The sequence below is a fragment of the Schistosoma haematobium genome, chromosome 3 (assembly GCF_000699445.3).
Source record: "Schistosoma haematobium chromosome 3, whole genome shotgun sequence".
NCBI classification, from domain to species: domain Eukaryota; kingdom Metazoa; phylum Platyhelminthes; class Trematoda; order Strigeidida; family Schistosomatidae; genus Schistosoma; species Schistosoma haematobium.
Genome location: NC_067198.1, coordinates 2592876 through 2613960, shown reverse-complemented (window position 1 = coordinate 2613960; position 21085 = coordinate 2592876). Strand labels below are relative to the sequence as shown.

General features: G+C 37.5%; 1 protein-coding gene across 1 annotated transcript; it reads right to left on the bottom strand.

Annotated features, from left to right (window-relative positions):
- Positions 1–4081: 4081 nt before the first annotated feature.
- Positions 4082–21085, bottom strand: RECQL4 (ATP-dependent DNA helicase Q4). Its single transcript, XM_051207953.1, has 9 exons — positions 20955–21085; positions 18813–20132; positions 18615–18766; positions 14023–14225; positions 9198–9526; positions 8548–8754; positions 7580–7942; positions 5748–6428; positions 4082–4999 (listed from the first exon to the last, which is right to left on the bottom strand). Exons 2-9 carry the CDS (start codon positions 20046–20048, stop codon positions 4763–4765), a joined length of 3408 nt encoding a protein of 1135 aa, XP_051068677.1. The 5' UTR covers positions 20049–20132; positions 20955–21085; the 3' UTR covers positions 4082–4762.

Sequence of the window (21085 nt, the reverse complement as noted above, 5' to 3'; positions counted from 1 at the left end):
TTATTGTCCTGTAGCGCAACGAGAAAAATCTCAGATTTTGGAGTTTATCCTCCTAAGACTTATCTTTTAGCCCTATGACCAACTAGGTTGCCCGTCTTTGTATTTGGCCCAAGATATTCGTGCCTCTTTAAAAGACATCACGCACAACAAAACTGAGCATTCCAAAGTGTGGCCGTGCTTAAGTTTCGAACGGTCATTGGAACAGCAATGAAGTAGTCATACCAAATTGTCTTCTCACAACGTCAGGAGTAGCGGTTACAGTGCCTGTATAATCAATACACCAGAAGTAGTGAAAACACCTGAAAAGTGAAGATCCTGACTTAAGTGAGGCTCAGGACGCCTCATATAGGTGTAAAGGAGAGTCTAACACAAATAGAAATTTTCGAATGCTCTACTATATTAGGTTCATTGATCACCCTGATTTCTATTAAATTTCTAAGAAGAATTAGCCCAATGGTACACACATATGGGAAGGACACAAATATATGGAGGCCGATAAAAGACTAAATAAGCCTAAATATTACGTTACAGCAATTGAGAAACAGGCAGCTTAAAACATAAATTATGAAAACTCCATGTCGTGAACATTGTTCCTCGAGTGATTCAAACAACTTGCTTACTCCAGTCGGTATAAGGCACTCACGCTCCGCATGAGCATCCTCTCCCGACTATCTACTCAAAGCGCGATCTCTCGCTAGTAACCAAGCTAGCTTAAATCAATTTGAAATCGAGGCAATGTAAGTCTATCTGTTCACTCTATACGAATACAACTTGGACTCGAAGATTTGGGACTATTCACACTCGGCTATAGCAAGATAAGAGGTAATCTAACAATTACACACAACATACTAAGTTCGCAAGTTCGCTTCAACACAAACATCCCACCAGAACATTGCTAACAAGAAGAGACTTGACAATTAGTTAGTCATGGATTACCATTCTCTGATTAGTTTGGCTTTGTCTGGTGCACGTCTCTAAACTTACTAATTGTCATCGTTAATCCATATCACATAATTACATCTACCTCTCTTACAAACATTTCTGTCTTCCTTATATTCACACTCTCTGATCCTATCAAACTGTCTGCTTTACTAATTATTTTATTTATTAAGTGAGTTCTTCAAACAATCGTCGTTCAATTATTACACAAACGATCACTTCATTATTTTCACATTGCAATCAACCAGCGTCCCGGTTGATAGTGCGACGGCAGACTATAATTGAAACCTTACTGCTGACGCACACAGCGTTACATGGAGATGATGTCGGTCAAATGACTTTCCTTCCATCTCTAAGGAGAAGTGATCAGGTAGTCGTCATATTCAACTTTATGTCTGAGATGGCCTGTCAAATAGTTGTGCCAGCGCTTCTTAACACATGGATGGCAGACTCTGAGGCGATAAGCTGTGCAGCATCGGCTGAAAACTGAATTACTGACTCAAAGGAATCAGTAGACGAGGCATGCACTAATACAAATAAACCCTGGACCGTCCCAAAAACGAAGCACGTCCGTTCCTGGATGGGCCGGGATATTCGACATTTGCTGGAACGTTGGAGCGTTGCCACCAGCCTTGATGCAGGAAGTACAATGGAACGCTACAGGTCGGTAAGAAATCGTGTATAATAAACACGGGAAGCACAGCGAAAATATGAAATGTAATTGGCACTATCAGCAATCAAGGAGCCTAAGAGAAAATTCTCTTAAATAAATTACAGAATTAAGATGCAGCATTTGATTCACAACCTAATTAATGAAAGTAGTGGATACCGGAAGATAGAGGATGATCAGGACAAAGCAGATGCTATGGCGAACTATTTAGGGGTAGTTTCCACTAAGGAGCCTCCTCCAGATTAAGATCTAGGCCCGGAGACTAAGCAAACCATCTGCTAACGGCGGACTTTGATCAAGACAATGTACGTGAGGTTTTTGCACCTCAGACATGGAAACGTCGACAGGACTGGATGAGCTAGACCCCAGAATCCCGAGGCAAATCGAAGCTGGAAAGGCTTAACTCTGCCATGCGTCTCCTAAAAAAGCTCCAGGATTTCGTGGTAGGTCGTAGGCAGAACGTAAGAGTAAATTCGAAGAGCCCAACCAGAAGATCAGTATTTGGTGGAGTACCGCAAGGTTCTGTCTTAGATCCTTTGCTTTATGTACTGTATGTTATTTATCTCCGAAGTATAGTTGCGTCTCTAATGTCATTATACTCTGATGTAAAAATCTGGCGAAAAATAACGAGTGACGCGGATGCACGCGCACCTCAGACAGACTTTAATATGGTGATTAGACAGTCTAATGAGTGGCTGATGCTTATCAATGCGCAAAATGTGTCTAAACGAACATTGGCGATAAGAAGGTAAATAGGTACAGCACAGGTGAAGTGCCTGTATCCATGGTCCGATCTCACAAATGTCTCGTGGTGACAGTCATTATAATAAAACCATGACACACTGCCAGGAGGCTGCAGCCAAGGGGTTTAGAACCCTATGGGCTTTCAGATGAGCATTCACCAAGTTAGATACTACCATATTCACTACAGTATACACACCCGTAGTGAGAACCAGGCTTGAAAACTGACTTCAGTCCGCAAGCCCTTATTTATAATGTAACCCGGATATTCTGGAAAACGTACAAAGGGCAGTTACTCGTGCAGTTCAAGAACTCCCAGGTTTACCATACAAAGAGTGGTAAGAAAAGCTAGACTTCTTTACTCTGTCTTGTCGCAGATTAAGAGGTGATCTGGTTTTGATGTATAAAACACTAAGAGATGGTTTTGGATCTAATACATACTTTATTTTTCTTCTCACTAGATTGGGACATTTCAGTGAACATATGAAGCGACTATAAAAGCAAAGAATGAAAAAAATACTCTTGGCATACAGGTTTTCAAATTGAATTACAAATTCTTGGAACATGCTACACAAAGCAGTGGTGTACGCAATTTCAACTGACACACTCAAGAGACAACTATACACTCTCAAAAATATACTAGAAAAGGAATAAAACTGTCCGTAGGCCCTCTGTCCTAATTACAAATTTGACATCTATGACAAACACACCTAAGCAAGATGTGGAAATTAACAAATTACTACAAAAATATTTGTGATTAGTCCAGTGGGGTGGTTAGACGTTACCCCAATGGACATTCAGATGATTCAAAAGTTGTGGATGGACTGGGATGTAAATTCATCCAACGAAATTCCATATCTGTCTCTGATGAAAAACCTTACACATTGATATCTACTCACTCTTGAAGTCGAGCCACACACTACCAAATATCTAGAATCGTGCCGAAACAACATGAGACAAACTCAGTCGGTATACACGTAAACTGAAACCTATTGGACACAGGACTAACATTTTTGACAGTCCCGGTACATGGATGGCTTCGACCTTTAGGGCTGCTAAAGAAATTAAAGATGATTGGGGCAACCGCGAAAGGATTGATGTGATTACTACAAATATTAAAAGCCTAGTAAATTTCCTCAATCGCTTTGACTCTTCGTGTCGGACAAAGTTGTCTCATCTGGACAGTAAACTAACTAATGCAGAGAAGCATGTTGATTTGCTTGAGGCTCATGTGCACAGAATACTCTCCCAACAAAATCACCAGAGACCTATGCTGACATCTCCACAGCACTCGTCCACTCCAAACGATTAGTTGGTATGTGCTTTTCTTCCTAAATCTTCGAGATATCCATGTATATTGTTTGAATTATTTACTGAACTTGATTAATATTACTTTTGCAAAAGTAAATAAAACCCTACCTTCAAATGAAGTTAGTGTTGTCTTAACGAAGCGTCGCTCATCGTTTTCTTTACTGTATTGACGCCTAACTAGTTAGTGTGCATGTTGTCTGTGGTTTCCTGGTTGTTCATGTGATCTAGTTCGAAGTCCGAATACATTTTAATATAAATCAGGTCCTCACCCAAGTGTGAGAGACTAGTGTTTATATGTGCATGTTACTGTGGATGGTGTGATGTCACATTTAAATGATATCGCACAACTACTTCAGTAGTTTGCTTAAAACCACTTCGTGGTCGAGATAAATTATTATCAGACCACTTCGAAATAATGTCACTAGGACTCAAGGTTTTCGCGATGTCGCATGCTAAAGTGGACGACATAGCGGTCGATGTTAATTCACGTTAAGTACTGATGTTTCTTATTTGTAGTAGTGATACCACACACTAGTAATTACTTTTCTAAAATGTAATGCATGAAGTAGGGTAGTTACTCAAAGTAATTAGTGCTACGTATCCAAGGGTAGGTTCTGTTCGTTTATGCTTTAAAACAATTCACGACCAGTGGTATCCGTAACTGATAGGACCAACTTTTAACGAATTAAATTGTGTACAGTGAGGGGGTAATCTGAATGTACCAATTATTCATTTTAAAAATAGTCAGCGTTAATGTAACTTTAATAAAAACCGACTCTAAATTTCATTCCTGCTCTTCCATGGAAAACATGTGTCCTGTACATCCTTCTCTCCAACTCTGTACATCCAGGTGGAGTGCACCGGTTGGAAATTACTAGAGGAAGTAGAACTCACCAAAGTTTGCGTAAATGTTATACATTTTGGGATCCAAACCTAAATAGTTTCGTCTCAGGTTGGTAACCCTGTCCGTTAAGTTTGATTCTAAATATTAAGATGACTAGATAACTGTTAATTTAGTAACTACTCATATGTTTATTTATTGGTACAGTGATTCACTCTTTAAAATCAGTGTCTATGTTACAAATGGTGTGAATAAATTATTTAGGTGCATGAAAAATGAGTTAGTAACTCTTGGGTAGCAATCTTCTTAATAGTTGGCCAATCAATATCCAAATGAACTTTCCAGAATCGTCGACAATATGACCATGTAGTTGCAGGGAAGTGAGGAGTCGATATCCCATGAAATATATTAGCGATTGTCCGACCTGTGATTTTTCGATCAAGATTAGATTCATATACATGTAAAAAGTTTCTAACTGTAGATTGTACCTGAGCGATCTTTGACCAACAAAAATAATAACAAAGAACAGAAAAATCTACGTCATGTAACATATATGCCGTTTTAATCAAATATTTTATTAATATAATTTCAGTAAAATAGGTTTACATAATGATTAGTGTGTCATAACAAATAGTTCAACTAAAGAAGAAACTAAAAGACACATGTTGGTCCGCAATATTTATGCGTTTATATTGTGACTATTCACGACAGTTAAACTAGATGATAAATGAAAACTGACACTATCCCTATTTCTCCTCTTAAATGTTACGTTGTATTTGTGTAATACCCTAATCCACAATGAACTGAGTAACACTGTAAGGCAATCTTAACGAAAGAAGAATTAACATATCTAATGGATTGAAATTATTGTAGTGCTATCCTGTGATCATAAAGGGTTCCTTTCGTTTATATACCATGTTTACATTAAAGTGGATAGTTTTATAAAGAAGATGGACGCCACCGTTATTTCTGGAAGACCATATAAGGAAAAATATTAACTTAATCTATATGACGACAAATTGGGTAACTATTTGTCTGTAGTTTTAAGTCTATTAAAAATGGGAATGTAGAAACATTTAACAAACTTGTCATTACCCTTGATTAACTAATTTGATCATTTTGAATTACGGTGAGGAAATTACGTATTTCTTAGCTACTTTAACTACCTATTAAAAGTAAAATCAATATAAATGCACGTATATGTAAACAATGAGCTGTTAAAAAATACGGAATATCCACACTGACCTGAGCGTCTGTTACAACTGTTGGCCAATGATATCGAGATTGACAGTTCTCAATAAGTACTAACTTATCATTTCGTAAATTGTTTTTAGTACCGGAAAAATGGGATTTGATGATTTCGTGCACAACAGATGACCACTGTTCACTATATTTTTTGCAAACAGGTTTAGGACTCTCTAAATCATCGTTAGTTTCTTCAGGGTAGATGTCTTGAAGACACGGTTGTGCGACAGCACCTAAAGCCAATGTTAATTGTTCTATACTAAGCAAAGCGGCTTCCTCAGCTTGTTGCAGGCGATTATTCAAGTAGACCAAACAAGTATCTAAACGCTCATTCGTAATTGGTACTTCAGACCCATGAATCCATAGCCATGAACTCCAATGTGAAAAATCAATATTTATCCCAGTACGATGAATTTTACTAGACATTGCGGTGGGATTATTGCTCTTGGAATAATCCCATTCCAATTTTTTTAACTCTTGTTTCACCACATTTGGCTTCCAACCCCAACGATTAAACAGTTGTGGTAAATTTAATTTCAACTGCCTAGGATATTCGTCTCTGGTTTGTGAATCCTTCGTTTGTTCACTTTTCCATAAACTAAGAGCACCTGAAACAGCTAAACAACGTTGGGAAGCATAAGCCATCTCATATTGACCTCCATAGCAGTGAACAGTAGCCATCTGAAAAGTAAGATATAAGCAATTATAACAACCTAATTAACAAAACGTGTAGAATATTCAACTAAGAATACAGATAAGCAGTAATTGCTGAAGGTGACACAATAATGAAGTATTAACAAACTTAGTATTAAGTGCATGAAGCTTAACTGAATGACTGTGGCTTTCAGTTTTGTTTGAGCAATGAAAATATTTACAGAACAATTACTATTTTGACCCACTAAGAGAACAGTTGAGAAGTATACGAAAGCATCGAGAAATATGGATTAGTGAGTTATGTCGAAAACATTGCTATCATGTTGCATGATGAGGTCCATAATCAATAATTAAAAGAAAAAAGAAGTGAGTAAATACCTTTAAATTGAAAGGATTCTCGAAGCTGTATAACCATGACTATATGCGACATTTTTACAAGCATCTTTAGTGTGTAGTTGACAATAATTTGTCGAACATTGGATAAGAGAACGAAATTCGAATTTTTTTAAACAATGAACACATAACGGCAACAATCAGATTTATTTATTTTATTTTATTTCAACACATAGATATTAGTACAAAGAGGCACCAACTACATATGCGCCACACAAATCTCATTTGATATGTGTGAGGGCTGTGATACTGCCCGGGTGCCCAAACCGAAGCAGGTGGTTTTCTTAGGGGGCCACACCCCGAGCCTTCGACCTGAGGGTCTGATCCACAAGGCAGTGGAGCATCGTAAGGAGATGCAGTCCCATGGAAGCCGGTGACCAACAATTGGTTCGTACACCATTTGTTCCCTCAGGATACTGGGGCCCATGTGCACCACTGATTTGGTTTGGGATCCGGTTAAAGCACCGGACATTCACTTTTCGTCCTCTCATTTTGTAAACAACACCCCTACTACGAGAAGGTAGTGAGTAGAACTTCCCTGGCAGAGGCTGTATACGCGTGGCCGTGTGAGAGTATTTCGAGAGGGAGTGCGGGTCCACCCCACTCTCGGCCATACCAGGGCATTTGGGGGCAACAATCAGATTCATGTAGAGTTTCCATTTACTGAATCTACATATATAATATGAACTTACAAATGGTATCCGAGTTATAGTCTTTACTTAGATTTGAATATTCACTGATTATTTATTGTAGATAAAAGTATAAGAATAAAAATATACACTTACAGCATAACCAGAATGCAGTAACGAGATTATTGGATTGTTGGATTCTAATTCTATGTAGGCTAATATCGTAGCTAAGCTTTCAGGTTTTATATCGATTTGTTCACTGATGACTTGTAGATCGATTGCATGTACATGACCTTGACATGACATTGGATTTTCTTTGTGATTTTCAATAAACCGACATGTACAATGAAAATCTTTAAATATTAATCCAAGTAAACGTTTCAATAATACAGCATCAATATGATTAGCAAAAATATGTCGTCTTATATGATTCGCTTCATGTGGATCATTCATTAAAGAGGAGGGTAGAAATGCATGACAATATGAGGCCTGTTGTTTACGTCCTACACGACCTATTTCCTGGAAATACAAAGAGCATAAGAATATATAACTAATGGATTAAATTTTTTAAAAAACAACGGATTAAGCGATATCCTATGAGTACTAAGTTTATTGTTGAAGTACAGGATACAACTAATGGCTCGAAAATGAAATAAACAGAAAATCAAAAGTTGATAGCTGACAACCATCTTTACATCACTAAGCACAACAACAGTAAATGGATCAAAATAATCGTATTTTTGCCTGAATCAAAGTCTGCTTATAGTTCAACTGCTTGCAACCAAAAATGAGCAGGAATTGTATAAGCGGTTCTATGTTGTAATATTTAATAGTCTTCTATGTATAGTTCTGAAACCCAGTCATTGATCATAAGATATTAGTAAACTACAGGCTTGTGACAATGAATACTGATGACTCCTTGTTTCATGTGATGACAATGCTGTTTTGACAGTATTGTTGTTGTAGCAATTCGAACAAGCATATCTAAATTCCACACAATTGGGTATCTGCATTTATGCGTTCTCATGCTCATTGTCATAAGAAGCTTATGATACTTTGTAGTTTCTAAAATATTCAACAGTAAACAAGAAAAAGGTTTATGTTAAATTAAGTTTCTGGCTTACTTGCACATAATTTTCAAATGATTTCGTAAGTGAAAAATGAATTACAGCTTGTAAATCAGGTTTATTCAATCCCATCCCAAAGGCACATGTGGCAATTAGAACGCGTATTTTACCACTCATAAATTTCTTTTGTATACGGGATCTTTCACTTGTCGTTTGACCAGCATGATATGCAGCTGTTGTCCAACTCATACGCCTACGGCCAACCTGAAACAAAAGGAATAAACAAAATGATTCCAAATTAATTTCTTAGCACTTCGTGTATTCAAATGCTCTATAAAACTAGTTATAAAAATGAGTAGGGTTAACATAAACATACATGGGTGATAAGTCAAATAATTGGTGTCTTTCAATCATGTATTTCATAAGACAATAATAATCTTGGATGTATAACTTTGGGCCCCACTATGTAACTAGTTTGCTGCACATATTTTTTACGCCTGATAAAAAAGGTTGTCACAAATGAGCTACACGAAATAAGTATTTGGAGATGGCTATCGACCTTTCAGAGACCCATTAGATAGATCATTCATTTCCAGCTTAATTCCTTTGTTCTTTAATAATAAATATGCTAAGTAGTCATGACAAGGAATAAAAGGCGACAGTCAGTAGTATGCATAGTATATGGTAGAAAAGCGAGAGTAAATCACCTGATCCACTTTATCCTGCAAAGCTGTACGAATGTATGATGCTAAATGCTCTGTTTCTTCTCTAGTTGCACAATATATTAATATCCCTCCAGTTAGTTGATTAAATGGTCTCCTTGTTAGTAACTTCAAAAGTGCTTCATCCTTTTTTTCATCCATTGATGCTGATATTGTCAAGTGTGACGGCAGAGGAGTTAACACTGGTTGAACATAACCAGGTTGATGCAAAGTTGTTTCGTTAATTGTATCACCAACAAACCTTGTTGGATTATGAATTCGCAAATTATTACAAATATTCGTGATAACATCTGGGGTACAAGTTGCAGAAAGACCTGGAATAAACAAAAAAACACAAGTAAACTAGATAACTCACATTTATCGAAGAAACACTGTAACTGAGATGTGATTATTTGACAAGCACTTGGTAGCTCGACTCAAATCAAAACACTAACGAAATTTCAGTGAATTAAGGCAACCAAAGTTTTTTATAATATTGTCTAAAAGAAATTCGCCAAACTTTAGCAATTTTTTAGGAGTCACATTTTATGTATGTGAAGTGAATTAAAACTGCCGTGCTACTTAACAGTTGGGAATGTTGTTGCCGAAATCCTTGATATACAAAAAGGTACCATAAAAAACCGAGTTACTGACATCATAACCATGATAAGTGAAGTTTTAAGTCGAAATGATACAAGGAATCAAACACAGGGAAACATGTTAAAACTGGAGGAAAGGACAACAAGTGTTGCCAGTAAACAGGATCTATCATAAAAAGAATTAAACTCGATACTATATCGTTTGCTATGAAAAATTTCTCGACAGCTGAAAATTCACCTTTCCTACATATTAAACTGAAGACTGTTAATTGTAAAATTCAACTATGACCGACACGTTTACTGAGAGATTAGAACGACATCATCACACTAACATGTATCTGTAACTGATATTTAACTAAATTACAGTCAGACTAGCTAAAAAGTTTGTGATATGCTCAAGATCGATTGGCGAACCAAAGTGTTTATTGGGACCGGAGTAATATAGTTTTTTAATACCTTTAATTTTATTTCACGAACCATTTGTATGCGATAGTTCATGAAAACTAAGTGTACATTCTGATAACATTAGTAAACCTCCGCTAATTAATCGCTTTTAGTCGATCAAAGTTGTCAGTGAACACGGTACCTGTTGGCCTCCAGTACATACGGTGCTTATTCGTCTGTCGAAATGAAGATCCAAGCCATGACTTACGGCCAGAACAAAGCATGATCCACTACTTATGAGTATTTTGCATAATCTGCTCCATATTATAACAGATAACACTGTACACACAGCTGGTAGATTAATTTCCTATCTTTGTCACATTTATCATGATAGACCTTCAGAATGATATGACAGTGTTGTATTTCCAACTAATGACAACTGATTCGACTTTGCGTATATAGTCGTTTCTCGAAAATTGGAAACAGAACTTGTCACGTTAATTAATTTAGTGGTAAGATATTTTTGAATTCAATAAATGCCCATTTGACGTACTTAAGAGATTGATTTAAACTTCAGTATTTGAAATAGTGGTAATGAGGGGAACTCAAAACATTACACATTATTTTCATTGGGATTTCTTTGAAGATAAGACACTAACTATCAACCATTATCATTATTTCTTCCACGATTTCGGTGAACGTGTAAAGAAGATCAACTACCCTACTTACCTAAGTTTACTTGCGATATGTCCGGTTACCCATTTAGGTGTTTTTGTGCCAGTAATAACATGTACATACGAGAGTAATGAAATAAAATTCTTCAGTTTTATTCTCGCAATATTCCATTAACTGTGAATGGTATAACGGTATTTTGAAGTACTGTACTCCGTGATAATTGCAAAATGCAGTAAACTAACAAAATTAATTGGTCCTCACTATCTCAAATAAAAAACTTAGGCGCATCAAATATATGAAAAGCAGAAAAATATACGCCGTTGAAGGATGTCAGGTAGTCTTCCGTATAAGTAAACAACTATGCGGAAGTACTGACCAACGATTGGTTCAAAATGTACACGTTATTAGGGACTACTTGTTACTAACTGTGACTAAATCTAAACTTCCTGAGTTGTTCTTCATCTTTAATACACAAACGTTATCTAGGCTTAAATCATACTACCGTATTTTCAGAACTATATGCACATACATTAAAACAGATGATCTCTACACAACTCGTATGAAATTGAAAGAACAGAAAATTGAGAGGATGACAAAATATTTATCAAAAACAAATAGCTACCATCAGTGCTTGAAGTCACTAAATTCTGGTCTAAGCCATGTTGGTAAATGAAGACTACTTGGTTCGGGTCCGCGTGACTATCGTAACCAATAGTTGGAGACTCTAGGTCACATGACTCAGAATCGATCACAATGACGTCGATGTATACACTCTTTGACTTCTCTTAAACCAAGAGATTAAAATCGCTTTGTTTCTTTCTCTATACCAACTAATTCTTCCTGCCTGTACTATGTCCTTATAGGCAATCTTTCTTTTGTATATTACCACCACTGAATTAACTACTTCTATGAATCCGGTGTTCATCTTGTTGTGTTAATGAGGTATGGCAACTTGGACCGATGCATATATGTGCCTGGTCCTACGTTGTGGCGGACTGACTGAACATAAATGAACAAGGACTCAAGTTAAAAAAGAACTGGGAGAACTTTAGACAAGATAGGTCGTTTCTTTTGACATTCGTTAACAGATTCCATAATAAACTTATATGATTCGGTGTATATTTCTGTTTAACGTTAATAACGTCTTAACTGTATTAAACAACACTTGCAATGATGCAAAGGAATTTACCCTTTTTCTTTCTTCATATCCTGAATTCCGCAATCACCTTATTCTTTTTATTCGGCAGACTCATTCATATTCTTCAATTCGTCTTCTATATTTCTAATCTCTTTTGTTATTCCTAATGCTACAAATACTTCACTATTGTTGATAATTTCATTTGTGAGCCGATATCCCATAAAAACTTGGACTGATTCACATTTGTATAACGTCCTACATTGCTGGTGACTGAAGCACTAACTTTCAGATTAATGTGAAATCAAGAACCAAGTGTCATTCCTATTAAGGAGTGTCGATTGAACATAGGCTCTGGCAATCAATATGCTAGGTGAATGTTAATTGATGGATTTAAGGTTTATAACGCATGCAAATTGTAATTTACTCAGTTTGCTGAGTGAAATGTGGTCTCTATTCGTAAAGTGAAAAGAATTTGAAGTAAAACGTTCCGTGTTTTGTGGCATTTTAGTACAGAAAATTTCTATCGGATTATGTCATAGACATTATGTCTGGGTTTCGTGAAATTGGGTCCATGATCATTTTAATATTAGTAACATGAATGTGGGGTCGTTATCATAGTTTGGCTATCTGAACTGATGACTTTCGTGGAATTTGCAAAATGTTTAGCGACAAATGCTATATTGCTTTGTAAGGTAAACATTACAAAATCGATTTTACGGAGCGAAATGCGTCATCATGTAAGGATTAATGATTCCACAAAGGAAAAAACAACTCCCAACATACGGAATGACTAGAATCCAGACAATTAATAAAGAAACGGCAATTATCTACACCTAAAAGTTTTGATTACAATTTGATCTATTTGAGAACACACTTGAGATGCAGATGAAGTATATCAGGTAACACAGCGGCGAATATTTAAGAATTTATTCCTGGTCTTAAATTATTACCATTTAAAATGAACCTGCGGAAAACAATCTCCATTATAAGACCTCCAATTCAGAAGTGAGGACTGACTGCCTATACTTTTCTTTGTGCCAATATATCTAGTCTGTACCCCAATTAGCAATACGATGTCGACCACGCTCGTCCAAAAGTGACAGTAGAAATCATTGATGAACTGAACTACAACGGCAATCCATTAAGCCGGAGGACATATAGAGACATCATTGCTCTTGTGAATACCTTAAAATTTTAGTGAACCTTCAAATACATAAACGATTTTCAAAGCGAATTTAGTCAAAAATTGACACTTTGACTTGAAGCGAAACGTCAAAACCAGTGACTGTATAGAGTGTTGGAGATTTCCTGCACAATATACTGTAGAAATCGAGACCATAGAACTTGCAGGACCTCATTAGAATATCGGATACTCGTCCATGATATATAATAGGCCTAAATGTTTGAACTCCTCATGCATACACAGATTACCATCGAATATATATGTTTACGGTGGATAATCAGTCGATTCAACTTAGAAACGCTATTGACACTTCAGATAGCCTATATTAAATATGCATCCATAGTATTTTTTCAAGAATTATACCCAGGTACAGAGCCACACACTCGCTGACGAACCGGTAGTATTGGTTATATACTCAAAAGAACGGTACATTTCTGTTGAAGTATTATTTCCAGCTTTATGATCTTCCCTCTTCTGTTTCTCTCGCTTTTATTTGCATGGCACACAGGTAAGTGACAACAATGTAAAAAGCAGTTTTATGCTCCTGAACAAAATTTTCCAGATAATAAGTGCAGTTTTCCCAGGATTACTATTTGTTAAGAATTTTATCAGCTATATTCTACTAAGTAATCATTATAAGTGAAAGTATTATTCCAGAAATGAACCGAAATTATGTTTAGACTTTCAATAAAAAATATGCAGAATTGTTATTCCTATGTGTACTGTATGTGTAAGGGAGACTCAATTTATTGTTGTCACACTGAAAATCAGGATCGGATACAGTCTGTTTAAATGTACGATAGATTAAAAAGTCAGTTTACAGACTAACAAGATATATATACGTATACATACCCAAAAAACAATTAACTCCCATATATTTCCGAAGTAGATTACATACGCGAAGATAAGAAGGTCGAAAATGATTGGACCAATCGGCTAGACAATGTGCTTCGTCGATACAAACAAAACTTATCGGAGGAAGGCGTCCGGACTGAAGCATCCAATCAGAGTCCACTATTGCTTCAGGTGAAAGCATAAGAAAAGAATATTTCCCCCTATCAAAGAATAGGTATAAAGTACTTGACAACCGCGAAAAATTCATATATTCGTCCAAATCAACAAGTAACTAGGGGGTCCAATGAAGGAAATAAATATTATTACGCAAAACAAATTGCCGAGATTTTCATTCTTTACATTTAAAAGTCCCTTAGATGATTGTTTGTATTAACGAAACTACTGTGTGAATTAATTTCTTTGAATGATGGCTTGAATATCTCGGTAACCTGCGACTCTAAGGTTAAACTAACGACGTCAAAGCTATGGAAAGCACATGTCACTTTCATCAAGTACCATAATATGCAGGTATGTTCTCTTTATTGAAGAGAATGTTACTTGATGTATCAAGAACATTCGGCATAGACATTTCGATTTGAGAAGAATAAATTCGTGGGATAAAAAAAGTATGAGATAATTTTACAACGTAAGATCTAAAGGAAGATGCACAATTGCCAAATAAGACTGGCATCTAGGTATTTCAAGTCAACAAGTGAGTCTCCTGATAATATGTCAATTCTTAAAAAGTCAGATAACTACAGCGTCATACTCAAGTTAGACATATACTTGTTTCCTGTAAGCATGTTTCGGAGGCAGTATACATCGATGGTACGAGGTTCTGAAGCCCTAGGGAAGTAAATCTGTTGTTTGATTTGCCGTACATTTTGAGCAATCTAAGCTCCAATAAGTAGTTTAGAACATAGTTTCAGGTTAAAAATAACATTTCGTGAACTGTTGTCACATGGTTATAAATTCATAAAAGGGTCAATAGTGGAGATAGAAGGAATAATTTTTTCTTACCTGCCTTTCATTGAGAGAAGGAGGCATCGCTGCAAATGTCAGTTGTCTAGAGGAAACACCTTACTGACGTCACACCTCCGTGCAGTCAGTCACCATCTAGAACATGCATGTATATATATTGATTCAAGTTCCCACACCCCATTAGCACAGGAAAATGAAGTTTTCAGGCCAAATCCACGAATAGTAGAGGTAGTAATAGTATTAATTATAGTAGGAAAGATCGGCACTGAAGACACAACTCAAAAAAATAAATTAGTGAAAGGACAAATAGAAGTTATGAAGAATTTAGTCTTAGAGTTTGATGGAAGACGAAGAATGGATACACCTGAGCCATTACAAACGATTTTGAGCCATGTCATTCAAATACCCTATTCAAAACCCAGACATTGCCTACTTCGTGGTCCTAAATCACACGAGCAATGATTGTAAGACAACTAGGATCGAATTGCAGTAACTTAAAAATATCCTCTACTCTTAATGGCCATGTTTCACATCCATAAAGTAGAATGGAGCGGACAGCTGCGTAGTAAACTGGCTGTTTAGTTGGAATACGGATATCGCACTTATGCCACAAGTGATGCAGGTTGGCAAAAGCCGACTGAGGCTTCTGAATCCGTGCTGAAACTTCGTCAGACACCGGAGCATCAGTACTGATGAAACCCTAAGATAAGTGAGGCGGTCGATACGCCCAACAACTTCAATCCTTATCACTAATCCGGGCGGAAATGCAAGTCAATCCTAAAGTTACATTTTACATTTGAAAGGAGTGATCCGCATCCCAAACATGCCCGCATTGTTGCTTAAGGTGGTCAGAAGACTGAGTTTTGTCAGCATCTTCATCACATAGAACTATATCATCTGCATATATCCAATTCAAACGAGTGAATCTCCTGGTAGAAGATCAACTTCCGAAAAATCAGACGATGAAAGTGTTATGTCTAAGAGCATGTCTATGACAAAGTTAAATACAAATGGAGAAAGTGAACAACCCTGAAGAACACCACCTGAAGTCTTCGAGTAGAGATTGTACAGGTTTAATGTACTTCTTTGGGATGCCTTTCAATGACAGACACTGCCACAGAAACTCACGATCATTATAGTCGAACGCTACCTTAAGGTCAAGAATTACAACTTTAATCGGCCGTCAGATGTGTGTTTCGGGATTTGCCGAATGGTGAATGTTTGGTTTATACATATACGTTGAGGTCAGAAATCAGCCTGGTCTTCCTTAGTTTGCTCTTCACGAGTTCTAGTTAGATGTCGAAACATTGAGGCTAATATTTTAGACACTATATTAATTAAGCTTATTGCTCTATGATTATTACAAGAGAACCTTTGTCCTTTCTTATGGACTGGAATGATCAGCAATCGAGTTCACGCAGATGGAATTACGTCCAGTTCCCAGATTTAGGATAAGATCTCAGTAAATATAACTGTTAAAACTGGCCCACCACACTGAAGAATTTCAGGGATTAGTCCATCAGGCCCTGGCGCTCCCTCGCTTTAGATTAATTATAGCCCTTTCAACCTCACTAAGAGCTGAAGGACATACATCAGTTTGATTGGAGATAGGGGGTAACTGAAGTGTAGGTGAAGGCCAGTTGAGCTGTTCCCTAAAGTGTTTTGTCTATTGGTTCAATCTCCTAGATTAAGAGTGAATAATATAGTTTCACTAACAGCCTCATTTTTAATACTCGTTTCCTAAATAATTCTGAACAGTTGATTACTGTTACCTATCACCGCTGCCTTTTTCATCTAAGGATTTTTTTTCTATGTGGCTTTCCTACGTTCAGTAAGATGCAGACAAATACGTGCTGGAACTAGAGCATGATCTGAGTATAAACATGCGCTACAGAATGAGCGGCAGTCTTCAATCGAACTCCTCCAACGATGGCTAATAGCAATGCGATCTATTTGAGTCCATTGATGAGTTGGTTGTGGAGGTCGCCACGCCAGATAACGTTTTGCCCTGTACTTAAAGTTGGAGTATGCTAGAAATGGACGGTTATCTGAGCATAGTAGCAACAGACGATCGCCATTGTCCGTTCGCTGAGCCCTAACACCGTAAGATCCGCTCAAGTCGCTTTTCGGTTTGGTTTGGTTTACTTACCTGAGTATTAAAATCACATGCCACTATTACTACACCAGAGCGTTCAGTTTTTCGAAGAAGGCTGAATAGCCTCCTATAAAATTCATCTTTAACTTAGTTCGAGCTGCAATGATTGGGAGCGTTGGCAGAGACAATAAAAAGGCAATAGCTTGTGTCCCTGTATTTTCGGCTTCCAACTGCCCCGTTTAGTTGAACAGCATAAAAGCGACTGCCTATTGGGATCCAGTCTAACAAAACCTCTTCTGCTTTAGAACTTAATGCTATGCCTACATCAGAGAGGCCATGCGAGGTAGCAACGGGGTCTCCAGATACTCGGAGGGTGAATCATCCCGATTTTCTATATTGATAAGGTGAAGTCAAATGAAGGACCGTATATGGATCCTGTATGTGTGTTTCAAAGACGCGGCACACATCAGCGGCGTGAGATTCTAGAGTCTTGGTTAAAGAACCCTGTTTTTTTATCTGATACAAGATTTCAACATTAAAATCTCTAACGTGTAGTTTAGAGCATGGTTTCATGAGACCAGGAATAACATTCTGTGAACTCAAATCGTTATCACTGGTATTAGCATTGATGACACGTCTTGGTAAAGATAAACGAGGGTTAGTCATGGGGATAGAATTGTTTAGAGGTGAAGAAGGGATTCGATCGTCAACAAGATGACCTCGGGTGCTGGTAGAGATATGAGGGCGAATGTCATCGCCCAGTTGCCCACACCGTGAAAGGATATTTCTTCTTGAGGGACCTGAAAAATAAGTTGGATTATCGGTGGTCTTCGCGACCTAGGAGCGTGACCGTAGAGCCTAAGGAACTGCTTGAGGCCAGTCACACACGGCATTTCTATGGGAAGCTTATATGTCGGGTTTGCACTTCCTAAGGCCGTACCGCCGTCGACGGAAATCTGTGGGATAAGGTGGGGAATGACATTTTTACTGTTGGTCATTTCTAACCCCTTCCCTTCGTTGTGATAGTGCAGCATCTCTGAATATGTTAGTTATCTGAGGGAAAGAAATCACTCCTGTCACACTCCTGTTCAGTTGGCAGAACGACTCAGCCCTCAGATCTTAGAATTCAGCTTTTAGTTTTACCGTTTTTCAATCGACCTGCCTGGTATGGGAGTACCTAAAGGATTGAGTTTCAGTTAACATAGCTAGCTGAGCCATCACGATAAATAAACCCAAACACCACATCAAGGTGGTCGCTACGGCCGGAATAGTTAACCATGAAACTTATTTTTACATTTAATAAAGAAACTTAATACCAAACTGCAGTACGAAAAAATATGTTTCCAGTATTCGAACAGGAATATTGCAATAATATGAAAGACCGCACTTGATGATAATTGTGTAGCTAATTATTTTATTCAGCATAATTCATTAGGAACTTTCAAAATGAAAATGAACTAAACAACAAAATGTAACATATAGTGAAGCAGCATCCTAAATGCTTATATCTTTATGAGAAACCTATAATACTCACCTATGAGCTTCTTCTAATATTTCTTTTTTGCGATCGACAGACTGACTTGAGTTCAGGAAAGTGCCATGTAATCCCGATATAGGTTGTATGACCTGGTCTTCCATCAACGAAATAAGGGGTGAGATGACCAAGGCGACTGTTTTATAAACTTGCTCGATGATAATAATGTAAAGTGATTAAAATGATAATTTAGCTTACCTGGTGTATTACTGCAGGTATTTGGTAGCAAAGTGACTTCCCAAAAGCAGTTGGCATTACAGCCAATGTTGAAATGCCCAGTAGTGTACGCAAAATAACTAACTCTTGACCGGGACGGAATGACTCAAAACCCAACTCCTGTAGACAGCATTGCACACGACGAGACAGTTTATCAATAGGAGATTGTTTCGAAGGATTACTTATAAAATCGATCGGCAAAACATCATTAATATGAGCTGGAAAGTATCGATTATCCAGTTCAACAAGACTGGGTATTTTACACGTGTTATCACACTGTTGCCAATCGAGTAAATTGTTTTCGATGGAGGGTTGGGGTTTCATGATGGTGTGTGGACACTTATTAGCCCAGTGGCCTGTAACCCCGCAAATAAAGCAGGGGTTTGTCTTATGATTACCGTTTTTGAGCTTCTTTCTGAGCTTGTTGAAATAAACTTTTCTCCTTAACGTCTGTTGTCTTGACGATCCTTTACGACAAAACTGTTTCTTCTTCAAGTTAAGTTTGATATAATTATGTACAGGTAAACAACTCCGACTGGACCTCACACGATTCGACACACACATATCTAATGTCTCTTCTACAGGACGTTTAGTTATAATATGTCCCGCATCGACCTCACGCATGTCATCTACACATTGAACGTCAGGATTTTCGAGACTGTTGATTTTATTCGTATTTGTAGAATCATAGTTTATTACAGAAGGATTTGGCATTATGTCTGGTGTGTTTACTTCATTGGTTAGAGAACGACCAAGTAAAGAGCCACACTTAGTGAGTTTTGGCTTTATTATGTTAGATTGAATACTAGTAGAACCAGTAACAGAGTGGCAAAATGATTCTTCTTTAAATGTATTACATTGTAAACGACTATTTTGACAGGACGCCCTTAAACTAGGGACTCTTAATGAATCAAGAGGAAAATTATCTACATCTTTCAAGATGTGGTCACTTTTCGACCGTACAAGTAGACATTCCTCTCTTATATGAAAGGCCTGATTACTTTGCAACTTATTAGTATCGTTTTTTTTCCCGCTTGTCGTTGAAGTAACCTTCGGTGGATTCTTTGTGCTGAACGTCTCTTTGTGCGACAGATGTCCACTAAGATTTTGTTTCAGTTTTTTGGAGACGTGCGATTGTAAGGGGGGAGCACATTCGGAAGTAGGTTTTTCAATCTTGGGACGTAAATCCCATGGATTAGCACAACACTCCTTTTCCATTTTACTTTGAATTGATGAGGTTGAAAGTATCAAAAATGACTTGAATGAGATTGGGTACTAGATATGGGTGAAAAGTGAAGCACCCTAGAAAAAAACAAATAGGAGTTAACGATATTCTTCCCGAACAATCTTGCTAAGAAGCATTCTGAAACCACAAAAAACAAAGGAGGTATACAAAATGCCGAAAAGTTTGTCTGTCAAGTATATATAGAAGCAACAAATTCCCGTGAATGCTGCGTCCACAAGTATCCTAATTAAAAACAACTGTTACCTTTAAACAATAGGTAGAGTTAACTCATTACATAGAAATGGAGATGATGAGGCGAGGTAGTGATAAGTTAGTGATGTCTATTAACGGTAATAGTAAGGTTATGGAATACGCATTAAGCACGGCCAGTTCACAAGAGCGAGATGATAGTCCATGAGTGAACACGTGCTTTGACAAGTCTCCTCTCGAAGCTACGCACTGAAGAGACTGCGGACACTCTTGCTGCCAGCCTATTACAAATGAAGGCGACTCATTAAGGCATAAAGTTAGGTAGCGCCTGGACTTTCGTTCTTTTACGCCCACTTGTTATGGGGTTGCTCAAGGAGAGTGACTGATCTTCCGATATGGCGTTCGAGTCGAGGTTACATGGTATGCCATATATCCCTACAGATTACCTGAAATTTTCTCAGACCTCAGCGTATATAAACACAAAAGATATTCTTTCAGGAGAATTAACCACGATTCAGATTTACGCAGTAAGGACAGAAGCCCTACGGCCTATGTTATTCCTCTTCTAGTATGCTTCTATGATATAGCTAAACGCGCGTTTAGCTAGCTCTGGCTCAAAACACTAACACCTACGACCAAGTTCTAACCCTTAAACTACTAAAGCCTAACTCACAACCCCATATACTGACCTTAGTGGCTCATTCCATAGGAAAACCAAGTGCTTTCGAAATACGAATTATAATGAAAATCATGAGCAACAGCAACAAGCTATCCTTAACAGCGTTCTAAACTCGCGCATCTGCCAGCCTAATTATGATTT

Excerpts from the sequence above, each read along its gene's own strand:
- RECQL4 (XM_051207953.1), bottom strand. The coding sequence starts at position 20,048 with ATGGAAAAGGAGTGTTGTGCTAATCCATGGGATTTACGTCCCAAGATT. Across the intron at positions 9,527-14,022 it reads GGGAGTTAATTGTTTTTTGG|GTCTTTCTGCAACTTGTACC; the intron begins GTATGTATACGT and ends TGTTTATTCCAG. Across the intron at positions 6,429-7,579 it reads TACTGCATTCTGGTTATGCT|ATGGCTACTGTTCACTGCTA; the intron begins GTAAGTGTATAT and ends CTTACTTTTCAG.